The sequence below is a fragment of the Sceloporus undulatus genome, chromosome 4 (assembly GCF_019175285.1).
Source record: "Sceloporus undulatus isolate JIND9_A2432 ecotype Alabama chromosome 4, SceUnd_v1.1, whole genome shotgun sequence".
Taxonomy (NCBI): domain Eukaryota; kingdom Metazoa; phylum Chordata; class Lepidosauria; order Squamata; family Phrynosomatidae; genus Sceloporus; species Sceloporus undulatus.
This window is the reverse complement of record NC_056525.1, coordinates 251,062,980-251,085,695: the sequence shown is the minus strand read 5'-3', so window position 1 is coordinate 251,085,695 and position 22,716 is coordinate 251,062,980. Positions and strand designations below refer to the sequence as shown.

Below are 22,716 nucleotides of genomic sequence, written 5' to 3'. Positions count from 1 at the left end.
ATTCTGTACTGAAATTCCCCTATTCTGTCCTCTGCTCCATTATCTTCAGGTTGCATCAATAGAATAATAGTGTCTAGATCAAGTGAAGTCATAGGGCCACTCTATTCTGCTCCGGTCAGGCCCCACCTGGAATAATATTGTGTCCAGTTCTGGGCCCCAAGGTTCAACAAGGATGCTGAGAAGATGGGACTGTGTCCAAAATGGGGAAGGGGCTGCAAACCTTGAAGCTCTCTTAGGGAGCTGGGGATGTTTAGCCTGGAGAAGAGATGGTTAAGAGGTGATATGATGATAGCCCTGTTTAAGGATTTAAAGGGATGCCATTTTGTGGATGGAGCCAGCTTGTTTTCTGCTGCTCCAGACTGGAACACAGAGCAATAGATTAAAACTACAGTCATCCCTCCATATTTGCAGCTTTGATTATTCACTGATTTCATTGATATCTTCTCTCTAGGACTGTCTAGGTCCTCCAGTGCAACTCTGTGGTCAACTTTAACTAAAAGTTGCACTGAAAGACCATTTGTAGCTACTCCAGTGCCATTCTATGGTCAGTGTATGTTGGACATTGACCACAGAGTTGCTCTGGAGCGCCTAGCGATTCCTAGAGAGCTGTCCTTCAGGTAAAAACATGGTGTTTTTGTTATTTGCGGCTTTTCCATATTCACGGGGGTCTTGTTCCCCTAACCCTAGCGAATATGGAGGGACAACTGGAACCTTAGGAGGAACACCTTGGCTGCAAGAGTTGTGAAGACTGCTGCTTTGGTGTGTATTGGTCTTCTTTGGAGGCCGTTTTTAAACGGAGGCTGAATGGCCGTCTGTCGCAGGGTGGGCTTTGATGGTCTTCCTGCATGGCAGGAGGAGGAGGAGGAGGTTGGGCTGGGGTCTCCTCCAACTCTGAGAGTCTAAAATTTTAATTCGGAGAGTCAGGCAGACATGATGGGAAGAAGAGGACAGTGGCCACTTTGCCCCAAGGGGCAAGGGCACCATTACAAGGGGTAATATAGGGGCAGCTGGGCTGGAGAGGGTGAAGTAGCCATTTTGTGTGTGAGGCTGGAAGGCCTACTGTAGGGTTGCCAGGATGACAACTCAATGATTGTGTTTCCAGTTGTTGTTTCCCTTCAAGCTCTTTCTGCAAACCTATCAGGAGGTTTTCCAGGCAAAGCTTCCCCCACAACCTCCCATGAAACCACTGTGAGAAAGAACTAGGCCAGTGATGGTGAACCTTTTAGAGGCCGAGTGCCCAAACAGTAACCCCAAACCCACTTATTTATTGCAAAGTGCTATGTCTCTCTGGCTTTCTAATAACAAACTCTGAGAGACTCTGTGCTGGGGCGATGGCACATGTGCCCACAGAGAGGGCTCTGAGTGCCACCTCTGGCACGCGTGCCATAGGTTCACCATCACTGAACTAGGCCCAAAGATACTGAGTGGTCCTAAGGAACTTCAGGATGACTGAAGCGGGATTTGAACCCAGAATCCACCACGATCCTTTCCCCAAACCCTCCTTGGAAATCAGCATCCCTCTCAGAGCAGATACCAACCAGTCCCAAAGTATTCATCCCCAGCAGCTCCTCTTTGTAAGCGTGGCTGCAAGGACCCGTGGCATGTGCAGAAACAGCCATTTCCCCTCACAAGGATTACCGCCGAGGGTCAGGGGCTTTAAGGAGAACCCAGTGAGACTCACTTCTAGGCAGGGCGAGTGGGGCAGTTTCCAGAGGCCTCACTCCATCCCCCCCCCCACGGACAAGGGCTTTTGATGGGCTGCGGATGTCCTGGGCTGTCCTGTAATGCCCCTCCTGCAATGAGTGTGAACATACCCACCACTGCAGGTGGTGACGCAAGGACCCTTTGCATCTACCCCCGATTCCATGCCGCTTTGGGCGCTGCTGGTACAAAGCCAAAGCCAATGGGAGAGGGGGGCCGTTTGGGAGGCCGGGCAGACCGGGTCTTCCTGGAGGACCTGAACAAACCACACAAAGCCATTTCATCAAATCTCCTTTACTGCCCTCCTGGGGGAGAGGCTGTGGTTCCATACTGCATGTTTTTACAAACACTTCATGGTATTTACAAGTCAGGGTTTAGTGTTTTGCCTCCCAAAAAAACAGAGATGAGTCTGGAGAGCTTTAGTGTGCAAACAGTTCTACCGGCCTCGGCTGCTTTGAGCAGAAACAGGCAGAAAAGCCAGTTGAGCCCAGGGTCCCTCTGAGAAAGGGAAGGGTGCCGAGGACTGCGCTGGTTCACACAGAATATGGATACAGCTTGCTCAGGTTAATACATCATGCAAAAGGAAAAAAACAACAAGAAGAAGAACTGGATAATGAGAAAGTAATATAACAACAAAGGCTGAGGAATGGGGTGGCTTGATGCACATAAGACCGGGCTGGAAGAGAACTGCCTTAAGACACAGATGGGGACGAATCCAAATGGGAAGCATCTCCTTGGCTGCTTACAGGGTCTGGAACACGCAGAATGGGATGGGAAGTGCAACACTGGTGTGCAAGAGCACTAGGGACCCCCTGGGCATGTGGCCAGTGCTACTCAGAAGTAAGTCCTCATGCAACACAGTTCCACACCAGGGCCTCTGCTGCACACAAGTGCTGCCTTCACGCCTTTTATTGCTTCAAAAGGAGAGCCAAGCACCTGGCAGGCCTGAGACAGACAGACAGAAAGACCAAGGGAAAGGTGGCCTGGAATCTATTTGGCGGGGGGTGGCAGGCTGGAGAGGCAAGGTTCGGCCATTCCTGAGCTGTGGCCAGCCTGCTTGTAACAGCGACTGGCCTGCAGCATTCCTGGCTGTGTCCGAAGCGCCTGCTTCCCTGCCTGCAACGTCCAAGCGACTATTCCTAGCCACAGGGCGGCAGGTCACACTTTTCCAGAGCAGTCCCTCCTGCGGTCGAAGAACTTCCAGTGAGCCGTGGCCAGAACCAGCCTCCAAGGGCCCAGCTCATGGTCTGTGCTGGGCAGAGGACAACTCCAGCTTCTCCCATTGGCCAAACAACCCCACGGGCCACTTAGAAGGATGCCCCACCCCACTCCAATGCCACTGGCCCCACACCGCTTGCCATGGTCACCACTAACTGCTCCATGGTGCTTGCAAAGTGCTGCCTCCCCTTCCCCCAGAAGAGAGGGAGGGTACGAGATCCACGGCAACTGGGAGGAAAGTTGAAATGGACATCCAGCCACACTAAAATAAAGTGAAGAAAAGAAACAGGATGGGATGAGACAGGAGAATCTCACAAGTGAAATGATGCGAGCAAATAAAGCCAATGAAACCAGGCAGCCTCAGCCCAGCCACTTGCTCTGGAGCCTGCCTGTCTGCCTTCTCCATCTCCACCCCAAAAGCCCGCCATACTCTTTGACTAGCAGCAGGAGAGACATAAACTGCAGGCCCAAAGGTGCTGCCAGGGGCTATAAAGGTCCGGAAGGGACGCTTTAGGGCCCCATGCTTTGGGAGACGGGGGTCACTCTTGCCACTACCGATCACTCGCCAGAAAAGCAGCACACTGTCCTTACCCTAGGTCCCCCACCAGCCCACCCCTGTCCCCACGCTCTCTTTCTCATCTCCAACTCAAACCCCAGCAATGGAATTGCAAGGAGCCCACCGCCATCACTCTAGAGTCCTGGAATTACCTTTGAGGGTGAGTGCCGCTGAGAAGCATCCAGGCCTCCTCTCGAAGTAATCCAGGACTTGCTGACTTCAGAAAACCAGCTAAGCAGTTCTCCCAGTGACAAGGGGACTTCTTTGGTGGGACTAGGTAAAAATGTCTGAGAGAAAGAGCACATGTTATTACAAAGAAACACAATCAGAAGAGATAGAAAAGTGCACAAGAGAGAGAAAGAGAGTGAGGGGGGAAAGAGATTCAGCCCAGTTTTACAGGGCAGTTGGTCCCAGAAGACTGCTTGATTCAGTCTGCCGTTTGCCCTGGACAAGAAAGAGGAGCGGGCTCTGAATGGAAACCATACACTATCTATGAGGATCCCCGTCTCACGGAAGCAGTTCAGGTGTCCTGGGCTCCTACAGTTGTGGGCAAGGACCTGTGAACAGAATGCTCTTTGCTCTGGCATCAAGTAAGGCAAGCTGGTTCTAGGTGGCCTGCCAGTCCACCCTGCCAGCTTTGTACAGGGCACTTCCCAGGTACACGTAAAGTGGACAGAGACAAAGACCAACTGACCGACGGGCATGCAGAGATCACGGCCAGCCCACAGAAGCCACTGCAGTACAAAGCTCCTCCTAAACAGAGCTGGAAAAGCAGAGCACCATGGAAAGTGCTAGAATGGATGAGCAGGCTGAGCCCAATGCAAAAGGGAGCTTGCAGGTGAGAGTGGCAGGAAAGGAAGGAAGAAAGAGAGAGTGGAGAAGTAGCCAAACTGACAGGAAGAGAGGCAGGCAGGCGGGTCCGCAAGGCAGGAGGCGCCACATCGGCATGGAAGCGTGTGCACTTACGGTCCGGGTGCAGAGTCCACGCAGTTGAGGGGAAGCCAGTCAAGGAGCAGCAGTGGAGCACAGAGCCATCTTCCTTGGCCATCCAGTGAGGAAGATCAGTCCAGGCAATGGCGCAGGGAGCTTGCTAGAGCGGAAGGGGGCCGTGGGGCATCTCTTGAGCACAAGTCCATCTGGGCTCTTCCTCCCTTCCTCAGAAGCGGAGAGGGCATTTTGCATAGGCAGTGATGCGCCTGGAGGCTTGGCACAAGGGTCATCTCCTCTGCAGGATGGAGCTGGCAGAGCTCACTGGGAGAAAAAGTCACTAGCTGCTTAGCAGAAGAAGGGACCCAAGGAGGGCCGGTTCTGCCTGCGCTGAGGAGTCGGCACATGGCTGGGGTGATTCTGCTCTGGAGGTGGACCAAAAGAAAGGTGTGCCTGGGAGGGCTAGATGGGGGAGTGGGGGGCAGTGGATAGGCTTTCTCTTTCTCTCTTACTATACATATACTGTCTGAGCAATCATATATATTAATATATTAGTCTAGTCTTTTTGGTTAAACTTTAGGCACTGCTTTGGAAGAAAACTGTTTTAAACAGGATAAAAGAACAACAATAGTAATAATGAGAGGATAAACCAGTAGCTTTACCACATGCAGAGCAGTATAAATGCAAAAGTTTTCTGGAGGCAGAGGGCACTTTATGCCACAGACAGTGGTTTCCCATGCATTTCAAAGAACTCCTGGCTTCCTTCCCACCCACAGTTTCCAATGAGGTGGGTCAAGGTGCAACTGAGGTTGGCAGCATCTGTGCTTCCGCTTAGACCGGATGTGTATCTGCGGCCATAACCTGAAGAACTGTAGGAGGAGGAAGAGAAGGACATGGAGAAGCCAGATCCTCCCGTAGCATCAAAGCTGCCTCGCCTGGAGCCTGATCTAGAACCAGTTCGGGAGCCAGATCGAGAGCCAGAAGTGGAGCCAGAACCACTAACATTATAAGGACTGTAATAGCCTTTGCTGGATTGTGACGAAGCTTCCAAGAGACGTAAGCCCGTTCCCTCCTCAGTCATGCTCCTGTCCATGGCGTCCTTGTAGGAAATCTTGAGCTTGGTTTTGGGACAGGTCAAATACTTGGAGTAGGTGTTGACATCCCGCAGTTTCTGCGCAGTGCGTGCGTCGATGGTGCCCTTCTGCAGAGCCTCGTCAAGGGAGACCCTGCCAGTCACTTCTGGCTCAATCAGCCCTCCTGTCAGGTACTGCACCTCCAGAAAGCGCTGGCCGGCCTCGTAGTACAGCCAGCCTTTCTTCAAGGCTTGGGCAGCGGACATCTTGGTCTTGGTTCTGGGATCCTCAAAGCCATAGAAAGCCTTTTGAGCAAGGTTGATCCTATCTACCATGATTTTGTCAACCAGGCCTTTGTTGACAGCATCAGCAACAGAGAACTTCTCCCCAGTGGCCGGATCGATGATCCCACCAGTGCAGGCCTGAGCCTCCAGGAGCCTCTGGCCAGTAATGTTGTCCACCAGGTTGCGACGCATGGCTTCTGTAATGGATACCTTCTCTAGGGTGTCTGTGTCCAGGATGCCTGCAACTGGCCCAGTCTCTTCAGTAGGATCGCTCCAGGACGCCAGTTGTGCTCTTGCGTGGGCTGGGCTTACAGGATAGGAAGAAGAGGAGCCGACAGAGGAAGACCTGGATCGGAATCCACTTATGTTGCCAGACAGCATGTCTGCAAATTCTGTGATGGATAAGGTACCTGAGCGATACTGGTCCAAGGCAGACTGGTCGATCAGCCCCTTTGCAATAGCATCGTCGATATCATACTGCCTCCCTGACCTCCGGTCAATGATCATGGACTTAACAACTCCGTCTGAGGAGGAAATGGTGATCTCTTCCCATTCACACTCTTGTTCGGAGAGCTCCAAATAGGTCTGGTGGTCAATGAGGCCTTTGCGGTAGGCTTCGTACACTGACATCTCTTTCCCAGTCTCAGGATCAACGATGACTACCCTGCGTTTGCGGACAGAGGACTTGGAAGAGGTCTTTCTCTCCCGCTTCTTCTCCTTCAAGGGCAGGAGGCACAGGCCAGTCTCTGGGTCAGTGATGCACCGCTCCATCAGCTGCAGGTAGGTCAGGTTCTCTTCTGTGTTAGGGTCAAAGAACCCCTTTGTGTCATCGCTGGGATCCAGCAGGATCTCATTCATTTCCTCATCAAAAAGGCCCCTCTTGTACGCCACTTCGACAGGCAGGCGATGGCTCTCCTCTGGATCAATTATTCCTCCTGTGGCAATCTGTGCTTCCAGCAAACGGATCCCATGGTCTTTCAGGATCAGCCCTTTCTTCATGGCTTGGAAGAGAGAGATAAGCTTGCCTGAGTAGGGGTCCTTGTAGCCTGTAACTGCTCTCTCAGCTGAAAGCAGCTTGTCCTTGAATTCTGGGCCCACAATGCCCATCCGCACTGCCTCCTCCACGGTCAACTTGAGGCCCTTGATGGGGTCAACCACATACCCAGTGGCTGCCTGGGCTTCCAACAGCTCAAAGGCGGTGCCAGGGCGGATGATGCCCTTCTTCATGGCCTGGTACACAGAGAGTCTCTCCTTGGTAGAGTCCACATAGACACCAGCGATGCAACTGGTGCCCTCCAGGAATTTCTTCAAGACTTTAGAGACTTCCTCAACAGAGGTTAAGCCTTCCTGGAGGCGCTGGGCGGTGGCTTCATCCATGACCTTAGATCTTACCAGCTCCTCAACAGAGATCTGTTTCCTCAGGCCCCGGAAGGTCAGCTTCCGAGTGTCGCAGAGAGGCAGCAGGAGGCAGCCAGTATTCTCATCCTTCTTGCAGCGCTTGAGGATCTGTGTGTAGCTGAGCTTGTCGTCTGTGGAGGGGTCTATATAGCTGCGGACCTCACTGGGTTCAGAAAGCCTCTCGTATGTCTCCCGATTGAAGTAGCCACGCTGGTAGGCCGTTTCCAGGGGGAGGTGGAAGCCCAGGTGTGGGTCTATGATGCCCCCCGTGGCCAACTGGGCATCTAGAAGTCTGAGGGCTTCTTCTGAAGGGATGAGGTCCTTCTTCATAGCTTGGAAAAGAGAGACTTTTTGCTCGCTGTAGGGATCACGGTAGCCGGTTACAGCTCTCTCAGCGGACAGGAGCCGGTCATGCATCTCAGGGCCCACTACTGCTTTCCTGACAGCCTCGTCCACCGTGAGCATTTCATTCTTGATGGGGTCAACAATGAAGCCGGTGGCAGCCTGGGCTTCCAGCAGAGGCCGAGCCACTTCAGGAGTGATCAGCCCCCTTTTTAAGGCCTGGTAGACATTGAGCTTCTGTTTGCTGGATGGAATGTAGATGCCGGCAATGCAGCCAGAGCCATAGAGATACTTCCAGACTGTCTCTATTTCTAGGATCTCGCGGATGGTCTTGGAGCCTTGCTTCAGGGCATTGTATATCTCCATGGAGATTATCCTGGCCTCATAGAGGTCATCAGCAGTGATGCGGCGCCGGACGTAGTCATAGGAGCTCAAGTCTTGCTGCCGGATGATCTCCGTCTTCTCTATTATCTCGATGATGATGATGATCATACGTTCCTTTGTCACCTTGCCAGAGCGAAACTCATCCATCAGCCTCTTGCGCTGCTCCTCGGGGATAAGATCAGAGTGCATGATTTCCCACAGGGACATGGAGGAGCCAGCCTTGTCTCCGGTTGGAATGTCGATCTGGGTCTCCTCAAACACCTTCTTGGTCTCAGCCTCTGTGTACACCTGCGTGGTCTCCACTACAGTGGGGGTCTCAGGCTGTTTCAAAGGCAGGAGGCAGAGGCCCGTCTCAGGGTCCTCAACACACCTCTCCTTCAGCTGCAGGTAGGTTAGGTTCTCCTTGGTATTAGGGTCGAAGAAGCCCTTGGTGTCGTCAGTGGGGTCCGAGAGCGTTCGGTTCATCTGTTCGTCAAAGTAGCCTCGCTTATAAGCCACTTCCACAGGGAGGCGATGACTGTGAACGGGGTCGATGATTCCTCCTGTAGCAATCTGGGCTTCCAGAAGGCGGATCGCGTGCTCTCTGAGGATCAGCCCCTTCTTCATGGCCTCAAAGAGGGAGATGGTGTTCCCAGAATATGGGTCTTTGTAGCCAGTGACAGCCTTCTCAGCAGACAGCAGCTTTTCATGCAGCTCTGGTCCCACAAAGCCAGCCTTGACTGCTTCATGGACAGGCAACCTCTGGTTCCTCACTGGGTCCACCATGAACCCAGTGGCTGCCTGGGCCTCCAGGAGGATAGTGGCTGTGCTTGGCAGGAGCAGGTTCCTCCTCATGGCCTCATAGATGCTCAGCTTCTCCTTGGTTTCTTCTACATACACCCCAGCGATGCAGTCGCTCCCCTGAAGGTACTTCTTCACAGCAGCCGCTTCAGCAAGCTCTTTAACAGACTTCTTTCCTTCCTTGAGTTGCTCATACTGGCTCTTGCTGATAACCTTTGACTCGAGCAGCTCCCTGGCAGGCACAGGCCCACGCAAGCCACTGAAGGTCAGCTTTTCTTGCTTCTTGGCCTCAGTCTCCTCAATGATTGTGATGATGATTTTGATTACCCTTTCAATGGTGACCTTGCCTGTTTTGTACTGCCGTATCAGCTCCCTCCTCTGCTCTTCAGTCACATACTCAGAGTGAATCAACTCCCAGATGGTCACCATCTTGCCTTTTAAACTGCCGGCTGGAACTTCTACTGTCGCCTTGTCAAAGGACTCCTTGGTCTGGCTATCAGAGTAGACCTCCTCCTGCTGAAGCCGGATGGCCTGGTCTGAGAGGGGAAGCAAGTAAAGGCCAGTCTTCTTGTCCACTTGGCATTTCTGCTTCAGCTGAGCATAGGTGAGTTTTTCTTGGGCGTTGGGGTCATAATACAGCTTGGCATCATCAGCTGGAACAGACAAAGCCTTGTTCATCTCTTCGCTAAAGTAGCCTCGCTTGCAAGCCACGTCAAGTGGGAGACGGTGGCTGTTCGCTGGGTCTATGATGCCCCCAGTGGCAAGCTGGGCATCCAGCAGACGGACCCCGGCGTCTTTTGGGATGAGGCCTTTTTGCAGTGCTTGGAAGAGAGAGACCACCTGCCCTGTGTAGGGATCCCTGTAGCCAGTCACAGCCTTCTCTGCAGACAGAAGCTTCTCATGCAGCTCAGGCCCAACCATTCCTGATCTGACTGCATCATCCACAGGGAGCTGCTCATTCCTCACTGGGTCAACCATGTATCCAGTTGCAGCCTGGGCCTCCAGAAGTGTCAGGGCTATTTCTGGCTTTAGGAAGTTTTTCTTCAAGGCATCATCAAGCAGCAGCCTCTGGCCAGTGGACTCAACCAAGATGCCTGCAATGGCACTGGTGCCTTTCAAGTACCTCTTAATGGAATCCACACTGGCAAGGTCCTCTACAGTCTTTTTTCCCTGGTATAGCTGGTTGTAAAGATCCTTGTCAATGATTTTACTCTCTAGCAGCTCAGATGCTGGAACGGGAGCCCGGAGCCCATCGAAGCAGAGCTGGCTCTTCTTCTCGCTCTCCTCCATCACAGTGATGATAACCTTAATGATCTTCTCCACAGTTATCTTCCCAGTCTTGTACTGGCGCAGAAGGTCCCGCCTCTGCTCCTCAGTGAAATACTCAGAGTTGATGATTTCCCAGATGGTGACTGTCTTGCCCTTGAACCGGCCGAAGGGGGCTGACACTGTGGCCTTCTTGAAGACATCCTTGGCCTCCCGGTCCGTGTAGACCAGCTCCCTTCCCTTAGCGGCTTTGTCTGTCAGCGGCAGAAGGAAGAGGCCAGTCTCAGGATCGGTCACGCATCTCTCCATCAGCTGCAGGTAGGTCAGGTTCTCCTGGGTGTTGGGGTCAAAGAAGCCCTTGGTGTCATCACTGGGATCTGAGAGGATCTGCTGCATCTCTTCATCAAAGTAGCCTCGCTTGTAAGCCACTTCCACAGGGAGGCGGTGGCTGTTGACTGGATCAATGATGCCTCCCGTCGCCACCTGAGCCTCCAGAAGCCGAATGCCGTGGTCTTTCACAATGAGGTCTTTGGTCATTGCTTGGAAGAGGGAGATCTTTTCCCCAGTGTAGGGGTCTTTATACCCAGTGACTGCCCTCTCAGCAGAAAGCAACTTATTGTGCAGTTCAGGCCCAACCACTCCTTCCTTCACTGCCTCGCTGACAGACAAGGTTCTGTTCCTCACGGGATCTATTACGAAGCCAGAGGCAGCCTGCGCCTCCAGCAGGATGAGGGCCGTGCCTGGGCTCAGCAGCTGCTGCTTCATAGCTGAGTAAATGCTCATCTTCTCGTTGCTTGGCTTCAGCAGGAGCCCAGCAATGCTGCTTGTTCCTCGCAAGTACCTGCGGATGTCGTCCCTTTGGGAGAGTTCCTGCACAGTTGCTTTTCCCTTGGCCAGTTTCTCCATGCTCTCCCGGCTTAGGATGCCCGCTTCTGCCAGCTTCTTGGCTGACACTTTCTGACGGATGCCGTCAAACGCCAGCTCTGCTTCACCATTCTGAGAAATGCCATCTATCATGTCTCGGCCATTGGGCACCGCTTTCATCTGAGGCACCTGGGAAGGAGCCACCACCTCCTGAGGAAGGTCATCGGTCTGGATCATGATTTCTCGGGTCTGGGCGAGGGCTGTCTTTTGCTCTTCCTGGAGCTGCTCCAGCTTCTCCCTGAGTTTCTGGTTCTCTTCTGCCAGGAGCTTCTCCTGTTTCTGCCGCTGCTTCTCCAGGCGCTGCAGCTCCTCCTGCTTCTGCCGGACATTCTCCTCGGCTTCTGCTTGCTTCTTACGGGCCTCCTCCAGGACAGTGGTCAGCTGCTTCTTCTCCTGCTCCATCTGCTTCTGCTGGCGTTCCTGCTCAGCCTTCAGGCCTTGAGCCTTGTTGACCTCTTCCTGGAAGAGTTTCTCCAGCTTGGCCTTCTCCTCCTCTACAAATCTCTCTTTTTGCAGGAGGACATCCTTCTCCGACCGGAACGTCTGCTGGAGCATCTGCGTCTCCTGGCGGAGCTGCTCCTTTTGAGCCGTCTGCATCTGGGTGAGGAAAAGAGGAAGAGCATCACTCATGCAGTCCAAACAGAAGGGGAAGGGTCTCAGGGGAGGGAAGAGCCAGCGCCTCCACAGGAGGCATGCATAGCGAGCCAGCATTTCAAGAAGGGTGCATGTTTAGGGGGTGCCCTGGCTGACCATCTGAGAAGGCCATTACTATAGAATACAGGTGGATAAAATAAGCTGGAGATGGGAAGACTTGGCTGAAGAAGAAGCCCCTCCACCCTCAGTGCAGTGGGAAACCCCCCTGGGTCTCAAGAGGAACAGGCTTTCTGGGTTTTTAACCAGTTCACCAGCCCAAGAGAGTCTCCATTATCACCCAATGGTTTTTTTGTGTGTGTGGCTGCTGTATGTCCTGCTAGGAGCGCAGGCAGGAACAAGATTGAGGCCCAGGGGGGGTTAGCTTCTCCCTATATAGGGGCTGGTCTTTCTTTTGTCCCTGCCTACAGGAGCTAATGGGAGGTGCATAACCCAGGTTTCATGAGGTCAGGACCCTCTCTGCTGGGGAAAAAACAGATTCTGAACTCCCTGGATCAGGTTCCCTCAGCCTTCTAGTCTCCTTCCTCCTTCCAGCTATGAGCATCTACCTGGAGCCCACAAGATGGCCGGCCCTGCCTGACTCTGAAGTCCCTGAATGCTTGAGCCATGACAAACGGATTAGAGTGGGAAGTGCCACAAGTGCCCATGTTGCTTTTGAGTCATGACAGACTTCCCAGAGGAAAAATGTGTCTTGGCTGCAGGACAGAGACAACAGCTGCCTCTGCTTTTCCTTAGAGCCTTCCAACAAGTCCCTTCCTAATGCACTGGATGCTGAGTGTTGTGTGGGCACAAAAAACCCTCTCTCCCCACCCCAGCCCCACTTGGGTCACCCGTTGCCCTCCCCACCCCACCTTTTGTATGTGCTCCCTCAATTCCTCATCTCCTGTCTCAGTTATGGAAGGTCTGATCTCTGGCCCAAACTATGCAGGCAAGAGATGTGATGGCAGACCTGACACCAAGTCATCTGTGACATTGCCAGTTCTGCAGAACTTCACATTCAGGGCCAGCCTTACCACAAAAGGAGAAAGAAGAAGCCACTCTGGATTTAAGAGGAACTCCATTTCTGCAGGAGCATAGCAATGGGTGACTGGCACTGTGCTGTTTCTGAACATGTCTAAGGGCAGCATGGGTCAGGCTCACTTATATGTTGCATTTTCATCCACACCTCTTTTCCTTACCTGGGAGTTTCCTGTCCTCACTACATGCATCCCTAACTATCAAAGAACAATGACAACCATTTTCTGAGTCGTCCCTTACCATGAGGCAGGTACAACTACGCGGCAACTTGGGATTAGCCATGTACCAGCCAATCAAGTGGCCAGAAGATTCTTGTTGCCTTTCTGCACCTGGTCAGAAATGCAAAGGAGCAGCAAGGGCCTCCTCAACAACCAGCATGGCAACACAGAGGGCTTGCTCGCGAATGGATACAGCATGGGCATCATGGTAAGATACGCCACAGAAAAATAGGGCATCCATTTCTTCTGTTGCTTCCTCTATTCACTGCTTCCCCTCTTGCATGATCCCCTCCCTGACCCAAGGAACAGGAAGTGGGCTAGCAACACGTGGACTGGAGAAGGTTTTGGCATGTTCCTTGGGCTCTGAGAAGGCACAGGGCGAGTGGGACCCCAATGAAAGTGGGTACCTCTTCCGATTTCTGCTGCAGCAGCTCTGCTTCCCGCTTCAGCTTCTCCTTCTCTTGCTCCAGATCTGCAATGGCTTTCCTCAGCTTCTCAGCATCACTATCACTCTGCTGCCTCTGGATCTCTAGCGTCTGCACCAGAGTCATCTTCTCCTGGGTAGCCAGCTCTGTTTGGTGCAGCTTCTGACTGATCTGCTCTGCCTGCTTCTTGAACCGTTTGGCCTCCTCCTCTGCCTTCGCCTGGGCCAGACTCAGCTCGGTCACTTGCACCTTGAGGCGCTCGGCATTGGCGGTAATTTCCAGCTGCCGCTGGCGCTCTGCCTCTAGGGTCTTCTGGAAGCCCTCAGCCTCCTCAGCCAGCCGCAGCTGCATCTGCTCCTTGTCCTCCTGCAGCTTCTTTGCCTGCTCCTGGGCCAAGTCCTTCTGCTTCTGTAGCACCTCAGCCTCGGCCTTCAGTCGTGTGGCCTCTTGGACAGCCTGCATCTTCTCCTTCAGAATCTTCTCTGCCAGGCTCCGCTGCTGGGCCAGGTCCTGCTCGGCCAGCTCCCGCAGGCGGGCAGCTTCCTGGGCCTCCACACTCAGCCGGGCAGCCTCCTCTGCCACCTGCTTCATCTTCTCGGCCTCTTCAGCCAGGAACTTCTGCATGTTGTCCTTGTCCTTCGTGATCAGCATCTTGTTCTCCTCCTCGATACGGGTCTTCAGCTTGATCAGCTCTTCCATCTGGACTTTTACCTTGAAGAGCTCCTCCTCCACCTGGACCTTCTGCTTCATGGCTTCAGTCACCTCGTCCTTCAGCCGCTGCTGCTCCTCTTCCAAGATACTCTTCTGGTGGTCAGTCTCCTCCAACTGCAGCTTGACCTTGGTCAGCTCCTGCTCCACCTGGGCCTTCTGGCGCAGCGTTTGCTCAGCAAACTTCTTGTGCTTGGCCATCTCAGCATCAGCCAGCTGCTTCTGCTTGAGTGCCGCCTGCTCCGCCTGGGCCCTCCTGGCAGCCTCCAGCTCGGCCTCTTTTCGCAGCTTCTCTGCATCCTCTTGTGCCTTGGCCTTGGTCTGGGCCTCCTCCTCTGCCCTTTGCTTCATGCGCTCAGCTTCCTCCACCAGCTGCCTGGACAGAGCAGCCTCCTGCTCGGCCTTTATCCGGGCAAACTCGGCATCCTCTGCAGCTTTCTTGGCCCTCTCTGCCTCCTCCCGCAACTTGTCCAGGATGCTCTGCTCCTGCTGCCGGGTCTGCAGCAGCTCCTGCTCCTTCTGCTGCACGGCAGCCAGGTGGGCCTTCTCCTCTGCCACAATCCGCTTCTGGGCTGCCTCCTGTGCAAGCTGGATCTGCCGCTCTGACTCCTTCTCAGCCAGCTCCTTCTGCCTCCGGGCCTCCTCTGCCTTGGCTTTCAAGCGCTCCACTTCCTCCAGGGCGGCCTTGCACTGCCGGGCAGCCTCCTGCTCAGCCGCCGAGATCTTCTTGACCTTGGCCTCAGCCTCTCGGCGGTGATTCTCCTCCTCCAGGGCTAGCTGCCGCAACTCCTCTGCCTCACGCTCTGCCTGCTCTTTGCTGCGCTGGATCTCCTCAGCGCTCTGCTTGATCCGGGTGAGTTCTAGCTCCAGGTCAGTCTTGCCATGTGAAGCTTTCTCAAAGTTGAGCTTGAGGATGCGTATTTCCTCCTCGACGAGGCGCCGCTGCCTGACAGTGTCATCCACCAGGCTCTTCTGCCTCTCCAACTCACTCTCAGAGGACTTCTTCAGCTGGGCGATCTTCTCCTCGATGTCCTGCTTGTGCTGGGCCGCCTGCTCCTCCAGCAGCCGGCGCTGGTATGCCTCGTCCTCAGCTAGCCGTCGGAGCCGCTCGTTCTCCGCCTCCTTCTCCTTCAGGGCGATCTCTGCTTCTGCCTTCAGGCGCGAGGCCTCGTTGATGGCCACCAGCTTCTCCTTGAGGATGCGCTCAGCCTCTGCCCGCTGATGGGTGGCCTCTTCTTCAGCCAGCTGCCGTTGGCGCTTGGCTTCCTCCGAGAGGGCACGCAGGCGGGCAGCCTCTTCGGCCAGCTCCCGCAGCTTGCTGGCCTCAGCCTCCAGGATCTGCTTGGACTTCTCACTGGTAGAGCGAGACTCCTCCTCAGTCTTTGCCTTGCTCTGCAGCAGGAGCTCCATCTCAGCACGCAGTTTGGCCAGCTCCTCCTCCAGCTCCTTCCGCTTCTGAACGGCCTCGTTCACCTCATTCTTGAGGCGGAAGAGCTCCTCCTCCAGCAGCAAGCGTTGCTGCTCCCCGTTCTCAACCTCAGCCTTCAGGCGGATCAGCTCCTGCTCGGCCAGGAACTTCTGCTGGGCCGTTCCCTCGGCCAGCTTCCGCTGCTTCTCTAGCTCTTGCTCGGCCAGCTCCTTCTGCCGCAGGGCCGACTCTTCGGCCTTGGAGCGCTTCCGGGCCTCGCGTTCCGCATCCTCCTTCTGCTTCTCAGCCTCCTCTTGTGCCAGGGCCTTCTTGTGAGCCACCTCCTCGGCCTGGAGCCGCAGCCTCAGTGCCTCGTTGGCCTTCTGCCGCCACTTCTCCACTTCCTTGTCGGCCTCCTCACGGGACTGTTCGGCCTCCAACTGCAGCTTCTTCAGCCGCTCAGCCTCCTCCTGCAGATGGGTGATCGTGATGTGCTCCTGCTGCAGGGAGAGCTCCAGCTGGGCGGTCTTCTCAGCGAAGGAGAGGCGCCGGCTCTGGAGGTCAGCCTCAGCGCTCTTCTGGGCAGCCTCATGGGCTAGCTGGACCTGCCGCTCCTTCTCCAGCTCCGCCTGCTTCATCCGCCGTTCGGCCTCCTCCGCCTGCAGGCGCAGCTTCTGAAGGTCTTCCAGGGCCTTCTGCTTCTCGCGAGCGGCCTGCTGCTCGGCCTGCACCTTGTGCTTCAGCTCGTCCTCCGCCTCCCTCTTCTTCTGGCTCTCATCCTTGACCTGCTTGCGCAGGCGCTCGGCCTCCTCCTGGGCTAGCCGCTTCTGCCGCTCAGCCTCCTCGGCCCGATCCCGCAGGGCCTGGAGCTCGTCCTCCGCCCCGGCCCTCTGCCTCTCTGTGGCCTCCAGCTGCAGGCGTACCATGCGGATCTCCTCCTCCACCTTCCGCCGGCTGAATTCCACCTCCTCAATCAGTTTGAGCTTGGCCTGAATCTGGGCGTCCGAACTCAGCTTCATCTGTGAGAGCTCCTGCTGGATGGTCTGCTTCTGCTGCTCGGCGTCCACGGCCACCAGCTGCCGCCGGCTGACCTCCTCCTCCATGCGTCGCTGCAGCTCCAGGGCCTCCTTCTCCGCCTGGGCCTTAGCCCTGGCATGGGCCTCGGCCAGCTGCCGCTGCTTCTCCAACTGTGCCTCCACTTCTGCCAGGCGCTGCCGCTCCTCCTCCTTCAGCTTCTCTGCTGCTTTCTACGGAGAAGAGGCAAAGAAAAGGGAAGAGGGGGAAAGAAAGAAAGAAAGATCACAAGAGAGAGAGACTGGAATGGGAATGGGGGGCAGAGGGTCTGTGGGTGAGGGAAGTGTGTGTGGCATGGGATGGCATGGTATGGCTTGGCTCTTTCCAGGAGAGACAGGCAGCAATCAGTCAGAGAAGGAACATGGTGCTCGTGTCTCTTGCTGAACATGACAGGTGGAGAAGCAGGAAAGACCCACACACCGAGAGTAGAGGATGGACAGATGGACGGATGGATGATCGACGAACGGACACAAGACGACAAGCAAAACCCCAAGCGGGAGGGCCACAGCATGACACAGCAGCCACCAGCATACCTCCACGCATCAGCTCATTGCAGTCGGTGTGGAAGAGACCCCCTTCCAGAGGGAGTCAACCCCCCCCAACTGAAAAAGCCCAAACGTGGCAGCAACAGAGGCAGCAAGCAGCTGTGAGGAAGACCCCTCCCCTCAGCAAGTGAGAGGACACAGGCCGGGGGGGCAGAATGAGGTGCAGGAAAGAAGCGGTGGACCACACAGCCATGGAGGCAAGGAAGATGTCAAACACAGTGAGGGAGGATGCCCTAAGCAAGGCCTGCCCCCCACCCCTAATCCTGGCTTCCAGGGACTTGCGCTGTTCTGGCCTTCCACATGGAGCTTGTCCACCTTTGGCCTCTTCTCAAGGAAGTCCAAAGGCAGCAGCAGCTAGCCTCTGGATTGCCAGAAGCCGCCCGGTGACCAATAGGTTGTTGCGGGGGATGCCCGCCTCCTTCCTTCTCTTACACACACACACACATCCTGGGAAGAAAGGAAGCATGCGCAGAGTGCACCCGATAGAGACAGCACGAAGCAGGGCCTCAGAAAACACCAGGAAGCCTGGTGGTTCCAGGCCGGGATGACAACACGGAAACAGCACAAACGACAAGATGGTCATGACAATGATCTGCTGAGCATGGTAACCACTGCCCCCTTCCTCTGGGCTGCCTCTAGCCAATGGGCACAGCCAAGGTCCCATCCCTCCCCCAAACACCTCAGTGGCCCCTCCTTTCCGTCCCCCCCCGTTCTTTGGAGACCCCTCCCTCGGCCTAGAGGAGAGCACAGAGGGGAGTAGGCAGAACCAAGGGTGCCAAGGGGAGGGTGGGTACGGGTGGCGAGGATGTGTAGGAGAGCATGCACAGAGCAGAGGAGTACCTGGTGCCGGGACGCCTGAGTCCTCCTGGTCCTAACCCTCCATTAGCTCCCCACCAACACAAACACTCCCCCAGACCAAGCACTGGCAAAGCAGCTGGACTTCCAAAGAGCAGAAACCAAGAGTTAGAAAGGTTACCAGACCAGAGCAGAAAAAAGCAGCAGGTGAACAGCAGAGTCAGAGGGACGCCCTCGCCCCACGGCCGCTGAGGGCCAGGCAGGCGTGGCGGCGCTCCGTGTGTATCTGGGAAGTGCCTCTTCTTGCCAGACTAAGCCAAACCTTTGCCAGTGGCACTTGGGGCTGTGCTAGCAGTGCTGGGGAGGGAGCCCATGGGGCAGTGCCTGCAAAGGGCTCCACTGGCCCTGGACTGACCAGCTGGGGCATTTTGTAAGGTTAGGGGTGTCACAGGCCAGCATTAGTGGTGTAGGAACAGGCAGTCAGATGTGGGCCATTAGGGACCAATGGGACAGGACAGGGGAAGGATGCAGCCAAGGCATGCTAGGCCCCCAGTGACTCCCAACCCTCCTTACCTCTTCTTCCTCCAGCCGCCGGAGGGTCTCAGTGATGAACTTCAGATACTGGCTGGTCAGTGTGGTCAGCTCACTGTAGCGAGTCCGCAGGTCCACATACTGGAAAGCCAAATGCCCAGGGTTACTACCTTGAGGAATGGGGCAGGGTTCCCAGAACTGGACCCAACTAGTTAGCCAGCCAGCCAGCCCACACCCCTGTGTCCTCCCACCATGCCACTCCAGTCCTATCATCCTGCCCCCTGTATGGCCAAGTAGCCCTTTCTAATGGGGAGCCCATAGCAGGGCAACCGCATCAAGAGTACACCCCTTCCTCTGTTCTCCAGAAAAGGAATGCCCAGGTGCATCCTCTCTCTGTAGGGACCAAGAGCATCAAAGCTTTTAGGAGAAAAACACTTCTTCTCCACTGTCCCCTCCAGGAGGGTCTCCATGTCAGAAACTTCTTGGGAGCTCTCCAGACTCAAGATGGCCACTGGACCCTTTCTCTCAGGAGCAGCCCCTCTGCTGGTGGCACTGCAACATCGAGGACTGCCTGAAGGAAGAGGCCCCTCCCTCTCAACTGGTTCGGCCTCAGAGGGAGCCATCAGGCAGACCCAGCAACATCGGGGACTGCCTGAAGGAAGAGGCCCCTCCCTCTTCAACTGTCATCTCGGCCTCAGAGGGAGCCATCAGGCAGACCCAGCACAATCGGGAGGCCTGAAGGAGAGGCCCCTCCCGCGTCCACTGTCCATCTCGGCCTCAGAGGGAGCCATCAGGCAGACCCAGCAACATCGGGGACTGCCTGAAGGAAGAGGCCCCTCCCTCTTCAACTGTCATCTCGGCCTCAGAGGGAGCCATCAGGCAGACCCAGCAACATCGGGGACTGCCTGAGAGCTGGTGGAGGACTACTTCTGCCGCTGCCCCCCCCCCATGTCACCTGGGAAGAAGCTCCCCAGAACTGCAGAGGACTGTCTTGCCGCTGTGGTGGCTTTTTACCAGGGGGGAGGGGTCAGTGAGAGAGGGGTGTTTTTATGTATTCTTAATTGTTTTATTGACATTTGCTGTGAACCGCCCTGATCTATGGAAGGGCGGTATAAAAATAATAAATTTATTATTATTTATTTATTACTGTGGCTACCTGCGTCCCACCTGCTCATGGCCCTGCACACAAATGCACACACTCTGGGCAGTTTGCCTTTCCGTCCCTCACCTCCTGGATGACGCTGTCTGAGGCCGACTGCACCTTCGGCTTCTTGGCAGGAGAAGCCACTGGTTCTACCTGGGCCTTGTAAGTCACCAGCTGGAGTTCATAGTCCTTTGAGAGAAAAATTACAGGCATGGAAACATGATGAGCATGTGAACATGGATTTGGAACCCCAGGAAGGAGTTAGTGAGGGGGATTCTGACTTGCAGAGCCAGCCAGGCTCTGCCACCCCTTTGCACGCAATAGGGCCAGCTCACTGGGCTGTCAGGACACAGTACCATCCCACCCCGCCCTCACCTTGATGGCATCAATGTACTGCTTGGCAAAGCACTGGCACTCCTCCACCTTCTCCCGGTTCCGGTCGCATTCCTCCAGGAGTTTCTAGGAAAACAAACAGCCATCAAAGACCCAGAAGAGATGGCCATACTGGGCAAGAGGCTCATAGCCAAAGAGTGGACAGAGAATGCTGAGGAGGGGGAACTATGGATGGAGAAGAGGATTCACCAGAAAAGCCCTGGAGCTCCATCAGACCAACAGGCCATCTGGTTCAGGGTCCCACATATAGATAGATAGATAGATAGTTAGTTAGATAGATAGATAGATAGATAGATAGATTTATTTGTATCACGGGGAATCCGGGCAGCTTGCCAGGGTGGTCCTGAGCTTGCCTTGTCACATTCTATTTTTGGTGAGGCCGCAAGCAGCTTCAGACATCTTCAAGGAGAGGGAATGCAGGAAGAGAGTCGGAAGGAAGGAAGATGCGCAGCCCGCTGTTCACAGTGGACTGGGCTAGATACCTTGAGCCACTGCCTGCCCTGGGGTGCCCTGGCCGTACCTTCTCTTGTAGCAGCTGCTCCCGCACGCTCTTGCTATTGGTGACGGGCACGGCCTGGAGGTGCTCCTGCCGCTGCCTGGCTTCCCGGATCCACTGGATCAGCCAGTCATAAGACTCGCGGTAGTAGCGCAGCTGGCGCCCCAGCTGGTCCAGCTCCCGTTGGCGCAGGTCAATCTGTGCCAGGATGGCCTGCCAGCGCTCCAAGAGCTGCTGCACCCGCTCCCGATAGCGGTCCAGATCGATGTCCCTCTCGCTGTGGCCCCTGACCATCCGCTCATTCACCTCACTGGCCTTGGCCAGGTCCATCTCCAAGGTGTTGAAGAGGGGCTGGTGCCCTTCCACTTGCCCACGCAGCCGCTGGAGTGAAGACACATAGCAATAGCAAGTACATTTCTATACCGCTTATCAGTGCACTTAAGCACTCCTTAAGCGGTTTACAATCTGTAAGTAATTGCCCAAAACAAGCTGGGTCCTCATTTTACCGACCTCCTCGGAAAGATGCAAGCCTGAGTCGAGCTTCAGCCCTTTTGGTGGGATTGAACTCGCAACCTTATGGTTTTGAGTGAGTGGCTGCAGGACAGGCATTGAACCACTGCGTCACCAGGGCTCTAAACATGCCACACGCAGGGTCAGTGGGGGCTGAGAACAAGGGCTGGAAAGCACAAGACCACCCACCTGCCTGCCTTGCCCATGGTTATGGTCATTTCAGGCCTCACCAGACTCTCTGGCCGAGAACCGCGCAACACACACACACACACACAGAGAGAGTAAGTGACCATCTGCTGCCCCTCACCTTCAGCTCTGCCTTGGTTGCCTCCAATGCCTTGAGATCTGAGGGTACCGCCTGCACATCCTTCAGCTGCTCCTCGTATTTGCGGATCAGATCTTCAGCCCCCTGAGTGCTGCGGATCACCAAGTGGATGGTCTTCAACCTGGGCGGAAACAGACAAGGCGGTCAGTCATTGGGACCGCATGATCCGGTAAAGAGGCCCCTTTAAGCCATTTACTCTGCAGAGTTTTAGATTACTTGACAACGGGCAGATTACAACATTGAACAAAAGTGAAAAAGCCCAGTGCAGATAAAACAAAAGGCTAATAGATACAGAACAACAAAATATGCATTACTGTACTCAGAAACAAAGACCAGAGGAATAAGATAGGCAAGAGTGAGTAGCGGGCAAAATCTGCAGAGATCGACATAGGAAGAGTCTCCATGGGAGGACCTGGGATAGTGAAAGGGCCTTGGCTTGGCATCAGAATGGCACTATGCTCTGTGCCAAGGGTTTCACTATTGAAGGGGCACTTTTGTGCACTGCCACCCACTGTGCTTTTCTCTGGTGGACTGTGGGCACATACAAGGATCGGGCAACAGGTGCGTGGAAGAGACAACCCCAGAAGGAAAGGCAAGAGATTTGTATTCACCCTCGTCATGAAATTCCACCCTAAAAGGGAGAAGCTCCCACAAAATTATTGTTCCTTCCCAAACATTTTCAAACTTGAAAGCTGTGCAGATGAAACTGGCAGGCCATGAAACAGTAGCGGAAAAAGGCAGGCATTACGCTTAAAATCACCCCCTTCTTGCAGATGAGGGCCAAGGTGGGTGGGGGGGCATGGGGGGCAGCACTTACTTCTCCAGGTAGATGCTGGAAAGGCTGTAGACCTGGTCCATCTTCTGCAGAGTGATGTCCAGCTCGGAGTGGAGCGTGGGGGCCGAGGAGGCCTGCTCCGGCTGAGCCAGCACCTGCTCCGTCTTGGCACTCACTTTCCCCAGGTTCTTCTTGATGCCCTCCAGCTCCTGGTGGATTTGCTGGAGAGGGGAGAAAGGAAGATGGACAGAGAGTGACCACCACCAGTCCAAATGCAGATGCAAAGGCACCTTCAGCCAGGGCAGCTGAGAAAAGAAAGTGCCTCTGGACCTTCAGGTGGCCAGTCTTGCTCACTAGGTCCTGTCTCACAGCCCTCCAGGCCAGATCCTCTCCCAGCTCGGCCTGGAGGTGGGACTGAGGGCTGAAACTGGGACCCTTGGCCTCCAAAGCAAAGGGCTCACCAGCTGCCCTGTGCCAACCCCAGTGCCCACCCTTGGCCATGTCTGGCCTGGGGGGAGGTGTACCTGCTGGTCAGTGATGCGCTGGGCGCACTCTTTGGCCGGGTCTTTGTCGAGCGGCAGGCGGATCTTGTGGATGGTGCGGGACTCGCAGCCTTCCAGCTGCAGGCGGATGTCCTTCAGCTGGGAGATGAAGTTCCGGCAGAGCGACTCCTCCTGTTCCCCTGCAAAGGTAAGCCCAGGGTCAGCGGGCCCAAAAACCTTGGGGCAGCAGGTCCTGAAGCCAAACCAGGCAAAAGCTGGCCTGTCCAGAGCTGAGAGCTGGTCAGCCAGATGGATCTGGCCCAGAAGCAGGACAGAAAGAAAAAGGGGCACCCTGCCTCCCTCTGC

The 22,716-nt window shown here is 55.1% G+C and overlaps 2 protein-coding genes across 24 annotated transcripts in view; one reads left to right on the top strand and one right to left on the bottom strand.

Moving 5' to 3' along the window:
* GRINA (glutamate ionotropic receptor NMDA type subunit associated protein 1) overlaps positions 1-22,716 on the top strand; it is a 595,197-nt gene that overhangs the window by 387,656 nt on the left and 184,825 nt on the right. The gene's annotated exons all lie outside the window — the stretch shown is intronic.
* PLEC (plectin) overlaps positions 3,627-22,716 on the bottom strand; it is a 124,175-nt gene continuing 105,085 nt past the window's right edge. For all 23 annotated transcript variants that reach the window (XM_042463630.1, XM_042463635.1, XM_042463633.1 and 20 more), the window contains 10 exons: positions 22,393-22,550; positions 21,911-22,089; positions 21,076-21,214; positions 20,283-20,639; positions 19,745-19,828; positions 19,454-19,558; positions 18,268-18,366; positions 13,147-16,527; positions 4,442-11,450; positions 3,627-3,762 (listed from right to left, as the gene is read on the bottom strand). In XM_042463630.1, coding sequence (XP_042319564.1) covers positions 5,115-11,450; positions 13,147-16,527; positions 18,268-18,366; positions 19,454-19,558; positions 19,745-19,828; positions 20,283-20,639; positions 21,076-21,214; positions 21,911-22,089; positions 22,393-22,550 — 10,838 coding nt within the window. In that variant the 3' untranslated portion in view covers positions 3,627-3,762; positions 4,442-5,114. The remainder of the gene's footprint in view (positions 3,763-4,441; positions 11,451-13,146; positions 16,528-18,267; positions 18,367-19,453; positions 19,559-19,744; positions 19,829-20,282; positions 20,640-21,075; positions 21,215-21,910; positions 22,090-22,392; positions 22,551-22,716) is intronic.